The 14357-nt window shown below is 42.4% G+C and overlaps 1 protein-coding gene across 5 annotated transcripts; it reads right to left on the bottom strand.

Annotated features, from left to right (window-relative positions):
• Positions 1-5524: 5524 nt before the first annotated feature.
• Positions 5525-14077, bottom strand: LOC114438414 (membrane cofactor protein-like). 5 transcript variants are annotated; one of them, XM_028409738.1, is made up of 13 exons: positions 13969-14077; positions 12675-12768; positions 12357-12545; positions 11994-12093; positions 11844-11917; positions 11579-11758; positions 11287-11466; positions 10473-10559; positions 9899-9922; positions 9764-9811; positions 9468-9528; positions 7433-7489; positions 5525-6858 (listed from the first exon to the last, which is right to left on the bottom strand). In XM_028409738.1, exons 2-13 carry the CDS (start codon positions 12730-12732, stop codon positions 6804-6806), a joined length of 1113 nt encoding a protein of 370 aa, XP_028265539.1. In that variant the 5' UTR covers positions 12733-12768; positions 13969-14077; the 3' UTR covers positions 5525-6803. The 5 variants fall into 5 exon arrangements, with proteins under 5 accessions (XP_028265539.1, XP_028265540.1, XP_028265543.1 ...); XM_028409739.1 differs by having other exon boundaries at positions 12675-12765; positions 13969-14074; XM_028409742.1 differs by lacking the exon at positions 10473-10559.
• Between the last annotated feature and the right edge of the window lie 280 nt (positions 14078-14357).

Raw genomic sequence — 14357 nt, forward strand, 5'->3', positions numbered from 1 at the left:
AGGCAAGCAGAAAGGAAAGAGAGACACAGAGAGGGAGGCAGAGCAAGTCAAAGAGAGAGGAGAGAGATTTTGGATTAGTTGCTACGTCACTTTTTCATGTCGGGAGAAACAGAAGCTGAGATAACAGAAGCCCAGAGTCATCGTCAGGCGTTTTCCACCTGGAGTGGACACAGTGGTTTCGGACAACCTTTGGTTTTCTCCTCCTCTTCCTCTTCCTCCTTGGTAGTTTTGATGTGCTCTGCCTGTCGCTGCTATATATATGTGTGTGTGTGTGTGTGCTGTGTAGTTCCTGTGAGCTGGTAGCGGAGTTTCAACATGGATGCTGAAGATGTGACACAGTTTCACTAGGTCCTGTTTTGATAGCATGGTAAGGGGGTGTGTTGGGCGGGCAAAGGAGCGTCAAAGGGGTTAACAGAAGAATGTTCTGGAGGGTTCTTAATAATACAGCGAAGCTCAGTCGGGCATGCTTTGCCAAGAATTACCGAGGTTTTGGAACATTGCTTTACCTGAAGGAAGATGGGTGCTGATAGATACATACCATCATGCATGGTGTCGAGATGAAATGTTAAAAGCATACCGGTGACCGCATGGATGTGTGCACAGGTGCAGCAAATCAGATGAAATCAGAGAATAAGCTGATGCGACATATGTGCGTGTGTTCAAACTGTTGACTGTTGGCCTACTTTTGTACATAAAGTTGGAAGGAAAGCATCCGGGAGACGCAGACATGTGTGTGAAGGCAGAGGCCGCTGGAGATCCACATGTATGTTGTTATCAGATAACAATCTGTGGCACCTTGTCATGTGATTTGTTTTCACCCTCCGGGGCCGCTGAGACTTGGCAAAACCCTTCCCAAGACACATTTGTCTCTGCGTAGTTAGGAGAGACAGAGATGGTGACGCAGTCATTTCTGGGCTGGACTTCTTTACTTAGCTTGTATCTCTCTCTGTTTATCTGTCGATCTTTGGAGGAGAAAGGGAACAACCGAAGGGGCTAAATGTCATGGCTCTGGATCAGAGAGAGAGAGAGAGGCAGTGGGAGGGGAGAGGCAGTGAGATTAAGGAAGGAGAAGTTGTTTACCTTGTTCTCTTGGTGACTCTGCTTTGGCTTCTGTCCAGTTCACATGCACTCGACTTCCTAAAGCTGCTGCATCACAGGCCATCGTGCCAAAAGCAGGATTCTCATTGGATGGGAGGAGCTCTGCCGGCTGCTACAGCAGTACTTTAGTACTAAAACAAGCAAGCAGCTGGAGTTCAACATCTGATCGGTTAAAGACACATTCAGAAACATTCTTCATATATGCACAAGCTGCGTGTGTGCATATATGGATCCACTGGATGTGAAAAGGCTGATGTGTGATTCAAACGCAGGCCCAAATGTTGGATCACAGTGTCATTGTGTAGCCCAGCTGCCGCTCATAATGCAGTGACGCAGGTATACATCTGATAATGTCCGTGGAGGTTTCCTCAGGCTGCAGTCAGGGCAGTTTCAGTGCTTTAATGGCAATATTACTAATTGTTCCTTGTTTCTGTACTTTTGATCAGACTGATGCTGAATCCGTGGTGCAAATGCTGACACACAATTTTAGAGACCAAAACAAAAATGCTGCTATTGATAGCTGTCGATGTAACATTCTATTTGAGCAAGCTAATTAAGATCTGCTCAGCAGCAGTAACACACACAGCAGCAGTAACACACACAGCAGTAACACACACAGCAGTAACACACACAGCAGTAACACACACAGCAGTAACACACACAGCAGTAACACACACAGCAGTAACACACACAGCAGTGCTCAGAACATTGCACATTTCTGTTAGACGTTTGCGTCTGACAACACGTTGTATTGGATGATAAAATATGTGTTTTTTAAGTCACTTCTAGGATCTTCCTACTCAGTTTTTTGGAAACTACTGTTTGCATTGTGTGTGTTCCCGTTCAGCCCTGAGTCAGTACAGACTGCTTTGCATCTCGTGCCTCACTGTGAGGGCGGCAAACCTCAGATGGGATGCATCTCTGGACCAGAGCAGTTTTCTCTTGTCTTTGTGGCTTGAAAACTTATAAAGGAAAAAAAAATACTACATTTGTGAGATGATGCAAGAGCATGTGTGGCTGCCCGTGGTCTGCATTGCAGCTCCTGCTTCCACAGTCAGCGTCTCTGGCTCTCCGGCTGTCTTCTAAATGTGCTGACGGTATAACACACTTTACACCATCGCTGCTTTTTTATTTCCCCTTTGTAGCTTTAAACGATAACGCCAGTGCTGTCTTGGTCACCTCGCCTCTATGGAGGTGGGTCAAACCTTGTGTATAATACATAGTTATTCAAACAGTACAGGAGAAGGCACAATGTTACACAACAAGAGACTGACACATGCTTTAGTAACGGGCAGGATCATGATACGAGCTGGTGTTTGCTCGGTGGATTTCCCTGCGGTGCTCCCCAGTGTGAATCTGTCGCTGACCACTCTGTAAAGGCCTCCTGTCCCTTTAAATCTTTTATAAGCATTACACAACAGGTCCAGTGGCACACAAGCAACAAACAACCCGAAAAAGAAAACTGACAGGGCTGGGTTGAGCCAGGCGAAGGAACCAGACACCTGCGGACAGACAGGGCCTCTGATCAGAGCGTCACTGTGGCTACCATGCAAACACACACACACAGACATGGCCTGACACTCCAAACAACACAAAAGTGAATAGAAAAGTGCTTGACTTGGTCCATGTGAAGCCTGATGAGGGACTCGTAAACGCTGTGGGGATTTTGTCCTTCCTGTGATTGTGAAAATCAAAGTAAATCACAGCTGATGTTATGAGGCAGGGCCCCGATGCGGCTTTAATCAGTCTGAAGGCAAGTTACATTTGTGGGAGTTGTCACTATAAACATGGAGGGAGGAATTACGGCAGACTGTGAGTGGGTGTGTGTTCTCGAAGCAGGACAAAGAATTGTCAGTGGTCCTTTCACCTGCATGCAAGGAGTAAAAGCAGCAGGGATATTAGGAATGCTTGGGTAGTTTTGTACTTTGTTGAAGCACTTGGCAACAAATCAGTGAACTGGCCAATACCTGTCCTCGCCCCACCCTCCCAGTGTGTTGTAGCTGTGTGTCTGCGTCATGACTCTTACTGCCAGCTATTGACTGCTGCTTTCCTTCTTTTCCCTTGTAGTGACTGGAGAGCGTCTCTGTCGTCCTCCTAATTCTACTGAGCAACGTGGAGAAGAGAAGTCATCGAGGTGAGCCTGTACGTTACAGACATGCAGACACCACGTATCTGTTCTCGTTTGGCCCCGCATACATCCACGGAGTACAGATCCAGTATCGGATCATTTGTGTGGGCGTGTTGGAAATAGACTGACAGAGAGGTGTCTGCTGCTTGCTCTGTGCTTTCTGAACCGGGCCTGTTAATCAAACTTTACTTTACGAAACCCTCCCAGAGTGCATCAGACGTACGGGTTCCTGGAGTCTCCAAGATGCTGGTGTGGACCCTCATCCTAGTCCAGACAAGGCATTTTCAAACTTACTATGACTTCCTATCTCTGAGTGTAAAGGAGAGATGAGACGTTGCTAAAAAAACATTAACTGATACTCAGTGCTCTCTTGAGTTAACTTTACCAAATTAAACCCATCGCAGACTTGTTGTGATTGAATTCCATGCATGTCAGTGTCAGGTCAGTGTCAGGTCAGTGTCATGTCAGTGTCATGTCAGTGTGGTTAATACACAACTCACATCAATGACTTTGATGAGCATTGCTGTATTCCTACCCTCTGATTTTAGTTGATCAGCTGTAGCTCCATATGAGAAGTGTGGCTGATACACTTGATTGCCCCCTGGTGGCTGGCAGCAGTATTAGTCATAAACACCATGTTAGAGCATACGTACCCAAATAAAAACTAAAAAAATGTTCAGATTTTTCGCAAAGATAGTTAACTCGTTAGCTATAGATAGGTAGTTCTTTCTGTTCCATGACATTTTGTATGTCATGTTTGAACTGTGGCTATGAAGAGTATGGAGAGCAAAATATTTTGGCTTCACTTTTTTCAACAGTGTGCAGAGCAGACTGTATTCACAGTCTATGGTGCTGATGGTGACTGTGCGTCATCTTCTAGGGCAGACCTGGGCAAAGTACGGCCCCTGGGGCCAGACTCGGCCCGCTTGCGCCTTCAATGCGGCCCGCATATTACATATTAACCAAAGGCAGCAAAAGTCAGGTGTTGAGCACGACATTACCAGTGACGTCTTCCCAACCCTCCATGTCTCCTCCACGCTGCTGTACAATCATCCCATCTACTTTCTAATGGGTTTCTTCTGTAAAAGTATCTTCACATCATCTGTGCTGCTGTGCGGGAGTGTGTTTCAACATACAACCAGCACACAGTCAGAGTAGACATGGACACACACAGTGAGGACAGAGGAGCGAGTGAGGTAGACACTGTGCCAGTGATCTCCAATTTATATCACTGTATGATTTATAAAAGAAAATGTGGCCCTTTGCTTTTCTTATGGAAGTCTATGTGGCCGTTTCAGGGTGTTTCTGCCACATTACAAAGAAGGAAATCATGAAGAATCATTTCTTGTTATAATCTAATGTGAACTGTTTTGTTTTATTTTGGACTATTAGACTAATATACATTTTTCTCTTTCCTGGTCCCTTCCAGATTTACTGCTTTTGACTCCACCCAAGGATGCTTCACTGGCTTTAAAGTGCCCCCCTTGGAAGCTGGTTTCAGATGGTGGCTTAGAGTATTGTCATCTATCTAGCACCATTTGAAATCAGTGTTCTTGGGGCGGGAACGTTTCACTGACCGGCACCAGGCCGCTATGAGAGGCGTCCACTAATAAGGAAGAAATGAGCTCCCTGATGCATCGCGCTGCAGCTTCGACACCTAAAGCCCTTTCCAAGGTTGACTGATTTCTTCTGGTGTTCAGAGTCTGCTTCTTTTTCTAGCACCATTTGAAATCGGTTACAGTGAAGGACAGTTCTCTGCTCGCCTTGAGGAGGAGTTTATCAGGTGAGACAAAGTGATTCATGTCGTTATGTTAGAGAGGATGTTCTTTAGAGGGTGGGGAAGCGGTTAGCACCGTCGCCTTACACCAAGAAGGTTCCAGATGGGGTTTGCACGTTCCTCCTGTGCCTGTGTCCTCTCCCCCCACTTGTTAGGTTAATTAGTGACTGTGTATCTTGCCTGTTTAGAAGCTGTAAGTTCTTTAGAACGTTAACAAATGTTTCGATGATGTCCACAAGGTGGCACTGTAACATGTTTGTAGTTGGTATTTCAATCATGTAGCTGTGGGCATCTTCAAAAAAAAAAAACTAAAAAACTTTAGGGCTAACTCCTGTACACCTGTGGCCACGACTACTTTCTTAGGCAGTCACATCTGCACACACACAATACAATGGTAAGTCTCCAATTGTCTGTCCCACAAACCTGTTTCCTGGAGAGAAGTTGGACATAAAACTGTGCCCCCTTTGAAACCCAGTACAGACATAAGTAAGCTGTCGAGCTTTAAACACTGTAGACACACGTTTGTGTTCCGTTATTTTATTTCTTTCATTAATTACAAAATGTAGCAATTCAAACACTTTTATGCCTCAAACTAAGAAGACACTTGGACAATTTCTTTCTCAAATAAATAAAAAAGCAAGACAGTTTATACACCTTTTATCTTTAAAGACACACAAAACCTCTGCGTGTCTACATCTTAAATCCTTTGTCCTGTTTGGCTCAATTTTGATTTACCAACGCTGAAACAGACGAAGTGTGACATGTCTACAGAACACGTTTGAGGTTATTATGCTATGAATTGTGGTGGTGCAGCTGTTTATCTAGTGAAAGTGTACAACAAAAAGTGGTTATTAAAAAGTTGATTATGTAAAGCAGGCTCACTTCATTTACAAACTCACTCAACAAACCAAACTAAAAAGTATTTAGCTTTCTGCATTAAGGCATTACATTTGTTTCATGTTTAGCTACTGAAATAGGAAACGTTGCACAGTTCTGGGCGTTTCCTCTACAGTGGTGTAAATGTCATGGCAACTGCAAATCAGTCCGTCATCGGCACATACAAAACTTTTTTCTGGTGACTGTTTCTGAAAAGGTAAAGCCTTTTTGCGTTACCTCCTAATTTACATTCCTTTGGATCTATTAGCAGTGTATAGCCAATGTTACAATACAAGGCAGAGGGACAGATCCTAAACTGTTTGACTTGTCATGATTAAATCATCGGGCTGAATAAAGGAGGTTTACTAACGAGCTTCCTGTTGTGTATTCTTTTTGGAGCCTGTCCTTCTCAAATGTATAAATCCGGGTGTGGTTATTTACGTTTCATTCTACAATGGTAAAAATACGTCCTGGTATCGTCACTCAATGAGCACAGTGCTCACACACCAAGCCAAGTCAAAGTAATTTGCAGTGACCTTTGTAGATTCACCAACAATAAAGGGTCCACTTTGTCATTAATCACAAACAAGGCTAACGAACAAAACTCTCCAATCAATTAAAAGAAAACTCGCCCACACACTCTTTAAGAGCTCTCTGTGCTACAGTGCAAAGTAAATGTGGAATTTGATAAACATAAGTCGTTCCTTCACAATTACCAGAATACAAACATTCATGGAATTATGGTAGGTTAGGAGTGCCAATCAAAGCTGTATATCATAATTAATTATCTGCCACTTCAAGCATTAAGCATTGAGATACATCTGCAGAAGTTCCTCAGTGCCAGACTGGCACCCGGAAACTTACTTCAGCCGTATATGTGGATGGCACATACATTCGAAGTCTGGTCCGAGGACAATCCTCTTCTCAAGCGGCCGGCTTTGCAGCTAGTAATGCTGGAGACACAGGACAGCTACGCTTGCTAATGGAAAAAAGAAGACATGATTAGCATTTGTTTAGACAAGGTGCAAAACCCACTGTTGACCTGTAAGAAAAGCTCTGGAGAAAAGTATCGCAGGAAGTCGTCCCAGCTGAAAGACAAGCAGCCAAACAAAGGGGGACGAGAAACCAGGCAGAAATGTTACATCATGGACCTGCAACACTATTTATCTCTCTATATATTTAAATAAAAACTAAAAGACAACAGGGACACTGACTTGTACGAATTGCTTCAAGGTGTTTTGTGGCAGGTTTCAATCCCAGACTCTGGTAAATTTGGGCTGTTAATGAGCCATTAGTGAGGTGAAGAAAGGAAGAAGCAAGGACCCACAGAAGGAACCCACATAAAAATCTGAGCTCTCCGCCTGTTGAACCCCAAACAAGTCCAGCATATTTTAGCTCTTTGATACCATGACATAGATTAAAAAAACAACCCACTGACACAGTCCAACATAATCTTAACAGCGTGCCTGCAGTTCCACACACTGTCGCTCATCGTTATCTGTTCACTTGACATATATGAGTTCACATGTTTGTCAGTCCATTTTCTTACTTACTCATCTAGGGGTAAATCCTCTTCAGGTTCTGTAGCATCAGTTTTGCCACCCTGAGAGCTGTAATCCAGTAATGACTAGTCAACATTGCTGCTTACGTATAGCAAGGCACACATAAAACTAAAGGGAAGGCCAGAAAGAAACCCAATCACACAGACCCACTCTGCATGCAGCACGCCGCAACACCCAGGATCTAAAGTGTGTGGTGGTGTGTGTGTGTTTGATAACTGAGAAAGTCACTGTTTTAATAAATATATGGCCTTTTTTATTATTTAAGCTGATAAAGTTTTATGGGTTTTGTCACCCAAATGGTGTAGTGTCATCATTTATGTCAACACTTATTTCCCAAACATGTCAGCCCTACTTCCTACTTTAAGACCTCATGATTTAGAAAAGTTTCAACCAAGGACTACAAAAAACAGAAGTACATCAGGGGTGTGACGGCCCAACAATGCTACGATCTGGTCTGTGTTCTAGTATTGGAGCCACAATTTAGTCCACTGTGGGGCTGAAGAACACATCCTCAGTCCCTCCAGGATTCCGCGGGTCTTTTCTGAGATCGTTACGGTTGCTGTGATCGTTAACGTTGCTGTGTTTTTAGATGCTTGTTGTGGTGAAGTTGTGGGGACGAGAGAAATGTTGCTAAAAATAGTCGTGATTTTAACTTCTAATTTATGATGCAAGCAAGAAAACAGCTGTTACTAACACCGTGATGTTTTGATCCACTTCCATACAGAGTGCTTCTCACGGCCTACTGCTGTTATTTTTGGGAGCAAATGACACATAACATGTCTGCTGCATCTTCTAAACGTAACAAAGGAAGCAAGGAGCTGTTGAGAGACTGGGCAGTGAGTGCGTGTGCACACGTACCTGCGATGGTGTTAGTGTGTGAGAGAGTGTGTGTGTGTGTGTGTATGAGACCAAGACTTCTAGTGTGTGTAACGAGGGTTGCGAAAACCTGGAGGGTCTGCATTATGATTATTTAAATAATATTATTAATAATAAATAACATTAAATGTTACCATTGAATTCACATTTGTCCGTCCGCTGACCAGAGTAAACTTAAAATACCCCAAACTGGCTGAACATCGACTGAAGCCAATCATCTTCAAAAAGAAGTTTAAACACTTGAACCAAAAACTTTTCTGTAAGACGGATCTCATTTAGATAATTTGCCCAAATTATGACCCCAATCTAATTATTGGCACTTAAAGCGATTAGTATTACACTGTATTATCCATAAGTTGCATCTGGATGGCCTCCATTGATGTTCATTTAAATAAGTGTGCCTCTGATGTACAGGACCTTAGAGGCTGTAGAAGAAGCCTCTACAGTCCTGTGTGGGAGAGTGCTTCAGGTGCTTACTGTTGCACTTATGACAACATTGGCACTGTAGCAAGGCTGCACGATTCCAGCTTAAATATAATCACACACAGATCTCCATGTGAAGATGAGATCAAGATTGAAAGAATCTGCCTCTAGACTGCTGGACCCAAAAGTAACACTGCAGATGATGACTCCTTGTACATTGTTGCCAGGGATGAAACCCCCCAAAATGGAGGAATGTGTGTTTTTTGTACCAGATTTCACACATTGTCGCTTTCAAGCAAGCGGGTTGCATGACTATCATTTTTTTTTAATTCCTGGTCCAATTGGTGAATTAATAATGTTTTGTTTTATGCTCGTGAGTCACAAGTGTAACTGATACAGCACGTGTGAGCATGTGACATAATCTGCAGGGAAACACATGAACATACATAAAAATCAATGTATGAATCGAAGTTTGTTTTGTTTTAATTAATCGTGCAGCCTTACATTGCACTGGAGAAAAATATTAACAAAGTCTTACAAGCACACAAAACGCCAGAAGAGAACAGTCACTGGATAGAAAGCTTGGAAAAAAACAAGTTAACACTGAGAATGTTACTAAGAAGAAAAGTCAGATCAAAACGTTCTGCGAACATAAGATGATAAGCCATGACAGGGACAAAGCTTTTTCAAGGGTTAGTTTGCAGAGCTCAATAAAACAACATATTACCCCTTCATTTTCTTGATGATTACAGCGACAGCAACAAGTCCCAATATTACTGCCACAGGTGCTTCAACAAGAAAAAATAAAGGTGTGAACACATGTAGTCCCATTAACTGCCTGAGACCCTGCACATTTACAAACGTTAGCATGGTAAGTGCAACAAAAACTAAATTATTATTTACACACAATAAGAGGGCAGTAAGGAGTGTTTGACTTCCACCTATCTGTTGAACAAAACGAGAACAACCCCCCCCTCTCTTTATATGTCTTATCTACACAAAGAATGAAAAGTTTAAACTTACCCAGAATGACTTTAAGCAAGAAACCTGTGCTGGAATCACCTGCACCACCTGTGAGTTGAAATAAAACACAATAAAGTAAAATCCATTCTTTTATCTAAGAACAGAAATGTGTGTGTCCGTTATGGTAGAACTTACTTTCTTTGTCATCTGTGCCGGAACCTGAAGCAGAGACGCACAGTTAAAAACAAACCTACACAAACCTACACACAAACCTACAAACCTACAAACCTACACACACACAAACAAACCTACAAACCTACACACACACACACAAACACACCTACACACACCTTCCACCTTCATGAGCAAGAATAGACAATGTAGTAATGTCCATGTCAGATCACTCCAGCACATTAAATACCATGCAGGTCAAGGTACTTCCCAGAAACAGACTAGGACTTTAAGGCTAACATTACATTACACCAAACATCAGCTGATAAAACTGCATGAACGCTGTGTTGTTTAAACAATGGACTGTGCATACATACAAACACAATAACTGAGCTCTGCCTTTATCAAAACACCTCTGATAGAACATCACAGCAACATGCTCTGTGTTAAGTGTGTGACGCACAGGCAGCAGACTTCATGTGAACAGATCAAGGCTGCAGATCGCCGATTGTATGAATCCCTATTTTATCTATACACTCTGGGGGGGGGGGGGGGGGGGGGGGGTTATATTGTTTGTAATAATTAACATGGACTGTACCTGTTGGTCTCTTTGAAGTACGAGGAGTGGTAGTAGTAGTAGTAGTAGTAGTAGTGGTAGGAGCAGCAGTAGGTGGTGGTGGCATTTCTGTAACAGCCCGAATGTTAATCGCTCAAGATGTGTAATTAAACTAATGTATCAATCATTTCTATTCAATAAAGTGCAGTTTTAATTATGATCGCATGTCATGCACGTGTATTTATTATGGTTTTCTATGAAATATTTTAGAATTTCAGGTAAACATAGCAAGAGTAAGAATATATTAGAGAAACGTAGAAAGGAGAGATGTAAAGACTCAAAGGCAAAGTTGTAAATTGTTACATGAAGCTGGCCAGCCAGCCGGTCACTACTCAAACAGTTCCATCTTAAGAGAGGACTGTTTGACTTCCAGTTCCACCCAGTACAGTCCTTTTCCTCTTTTTATATCTAAAACGTGGGGGGCCTAATGTGATGACTCATTTCAAATATTTGCAAAAAAAAATTGCCAATTGCTAATAACACCATGGATTTGCAGGTTTTTATAACAAAACTGACAACTGTCATTCACCACTACGGAGACACTGGATGTCTTCTGTTGATGCTAGTCTTGTTGTGGCTCTGCCTGCAAAGCGCTTTGTTTTTGTGACCGGCTGTATGTCAGTCCAATCAGCCGTCTGCACTCATTGATACTGCCCCATGAAAAAGCACCTCCAACCCACAGACTGACCCCCAGACTCATTCTTTGTGTACAATAGAAAAAACATCAGGATGGCTGATCTCCAGGCTTATCTTCACCCAACGTTTTTAGAACAGTTGATTTTCTCTTATGACTTACTTTCACATTTCGGAACTGCAGGTTCCCACGAGCTGTTTGCGCCGCAGGTAATAGTGGCCGATCCTTTCATAACATAATCACGTCTGCACTTGAACGTCATTGTAGCCTTGTAACCATGCGGAGGTCGAGATCCACTCAGCCAGTCAGCATTTTCAACTTCAACATCTGGACAGTTAACCTCTGCAGACAAAAAAATGGAAAATGCAAAATGCATCTGTCCAACCCTTAAAAGTATCTGAGCCTCTTAGTTACAACTGAGATGAGACTGGAAATTGGAAAGTAAATTACTTACTGACACATTTTGGAGGAGCAGGTTTGAATGTTCCATCTTCAGAACATGATATTGTTTTTAATCCAGAGAGGATATAATCCGGCATACAGGTGTATGAAACAGCTTCTGCATATCTATACACCTCATTGTCAGGCCTGAAGGAGCCATTTTCAATCTGAGGTGGTGGCTCACAACTGACCTCTGTGAAATAATAAAGACATCTGTTTAGAATCGTAGAATACTATTGAGTTTTAGATGTGTGGAAATGTGGACAAAGACAACAGACCTTCACATGTAGGTAACCTGCCCATCCATCCTTGGGCTCCACAGCGAATTTCTTTGTTACCAACCAGAGTGTGACTGATGTTTGGGGAAACATAATGGGTGACATTACTGTTAAAAGGCCTTAAATCTCTAAATATTGAGCAGTACTAACCCAGGATCACAAACGACCACAGCTTTTGCTCCAAAGTCAGATCCATCAGGGTATTCAATATGGCCATTGGAAATTTCTCCAGCAGGGCCACAGGGCCGCTCTGAAATAGGAAAAAAATGCCCTTAAAAATAATAACTGCCAAATGTGATCAGCTAACAGAGCGGTCATCAGATCTCTCTACAGTCTGTGTTAACATGTTTAATCTGTCATCATTCTAAATTAATAAATGAGCAGTTTAAAACACAATCTAAAGTTTGAATGGGTTCCTCCTCTATAGCTCTACCTTGGGTAGGAACTGACAGGTTTTTTCCCACAAAACGTCACTGCATCACTTTAAAGGTAGAATTCAGTGAATATACTCACTCTCGCATATCAGCTGCACAGGACTCCATGTGCCAGCGGTGCAAGTGATGTATATTGAGCCTGCTGCAGGCTGGTAGCCAACAACACAGGACAAAGAAACTCGGAGCCCGTCAGGGAATGTTTGTGAAAGAATGTAATCGTTATGCAAGTTCATGTTCGGCCCTAGAGCAGGTTTAGAACAGCTTTGAGCTATGAAAAAAAAATAGGAGAGAAAGTTAAGGTGAGCCACAGTGAGTATAGTAAATACATGTTAACCACAGGCCTACCATCAGCCTGTCTACTTACACAGTGACATGACACAGGATTAGCCACACTCACCTTTAGCTGTTACGACAAGGCCAAGAATGCCCAGGAGAAGGAAAACTGGGACCCCCATGGCAAAATCAGCTCAGCCCGACTGCAGCACTCTCTGCTGTAGACAAAAGCGACAAGGTATTAAAACTTTGCCAAGACGCTTGACACTACAGAGATCAACCTAATCCACCAATGTCCGTAAATCTAATGACGTAACCGTTTCCAAATTTATCTTCTAAAATAACCTAAGTGTGAAAAATGTTGTGTTAAAACCTGTTTACGGACTAATGTTTATATATAAACAGGCTTAAGTCATACGTCACGTACACCAAACATCACTTATCAATCTCTCTATATTAATAAGTAAAAGAGCGTGACACTTGCTAATGGAACTAGTCCCACGTGGTTGTTCTAAAACTTAACCCTCGGGCGTCATTGGGGACTTTGTTGTCCATTTGGGTCATTTTTGCCACCATTTTATCTGTGTTGGTGCATATGGCACAATTTTTTGTAACAAAGACTCTCTCTAGACACATTTTAGAATTCCAAATTAAACTTTTCAAATAGATCACCAGAACATGGTGAAAGAAATTTACTACCCTTTGTATCATTCGTGGACAAAAACGACAAAAGTTTGATTACTTGATGTCACAGTAATTTTTTTATGAAGAAAACTAAAAAAAGTGAGTTATATTCCACTAAACAAAAGTTAGGTTATTTTTAAATCTGTCATGGATAGGTCAAAGATTAGCCAAAACATTGAGTTTGATGCATTATTAGCTTTTGTGTAGCAGCAGTTTTAAAATTTACTACCCTTTTGTGTCATTCGGGGACAAAACGTCCACTTCCAAAAAACTGCTATAAAAACTTAACAGATTAATATTTTTTCTGCATAAATATGTTAAACAACTTCAGCCCTGAGTGACGCCTGAGGTTAATCAGCTGTGACATATGTTTGTTTGTTAAACTTCCGCCCTTGACATGAGCAGGCCCTCAGTCTTCCCTCTTCAAACACCAAACCGTAACAACGGGCAGAATCCCAATATTAACGTCTATTCAAAGCAGGACTAAGCCTAATGTAACGCTAGAATACCAAATGCGTTGAAGTGAGTTCACCTGACTGCTCGACTTCGGTGAAAATCTAAATATTTTGAAGATTTTTTTAAAGACGCCAAGCGTGGAAGTCGAAAGCTAGCTAACGATACGTTAGCCATTAGCAGCGAGTGTGTTTATGGCCCCGTCTCGTTAGAGGGGACGTTCATCGGGCCGTTTTGTTTAGAATTTGGTTGGTTTTAAAAGATAAGGTCGTTTAACTCACCGAACTTCTCAAATAAACGCGAAGAGCCGTTTCCGTAACGCTAAGCCAAGTTCCGTTCCTTCCGCCTGAGGACCGTGACTCCATCTGCGGGGAAGTGGGTGTGGTCACACGATGACGCATCATGGTGCCTTCCGGGGCGTCGTAAAGCCAAACTTTCCGCAACGTAACACCGGGGTTCTTATTACAAATCAGCAAAGTGCAGTGTATCTCATGAAGCTGAGTCACACGGTCCACCATTATTTAACGTCATAAACATATGTTAGTCCTAACAGTGAGGATAACTACATACGACGCAGAGCACATTGGGTTGAAGATGGAAAATCCGAGTTTTGTCTGTATGTAAAACTCAGCATAGAGCCGAGACCACAGGTCCAAAATCAGCCATGTGA

This window comes from Parambassis ranga, chromosome 7 (genome assembly GCF_900634625.1).
Source record: "Parambassis ranga chromosome 7, fParRan2.1, whole genome shotgun sequence".
NCBI lineage: Eukaryota > Metazoa > Chordata > Actinopteri > Ambassidae > Parambassis > Parambassis ranga.

Bases quoted from the DNA above. Each gene is read 5' to 3' on its own strand.
- LOC114438414 (XM_028409738.1), bottom strand. From the start codon at position 12,732: ATGGGGGTCCCAGTTTTCCTTCTCCTGGGCATTCTTGGCCTTGTCGTA. The intron at 12,094-12,356 runs GTGAGTATATTC...TTCCTATTTCAG, and splicing joins TGTGCAGCTGATATGCGAGA to AGCGGCCCTGTGGCCCTGCT. The intron at 7,490-9,467 runs GTAATATGTTGT...ACTGGATTACAG, and splicing joins ATCATCAAGAAAATGAAGGG to CTCTCAGGGTGGCAAAACTG.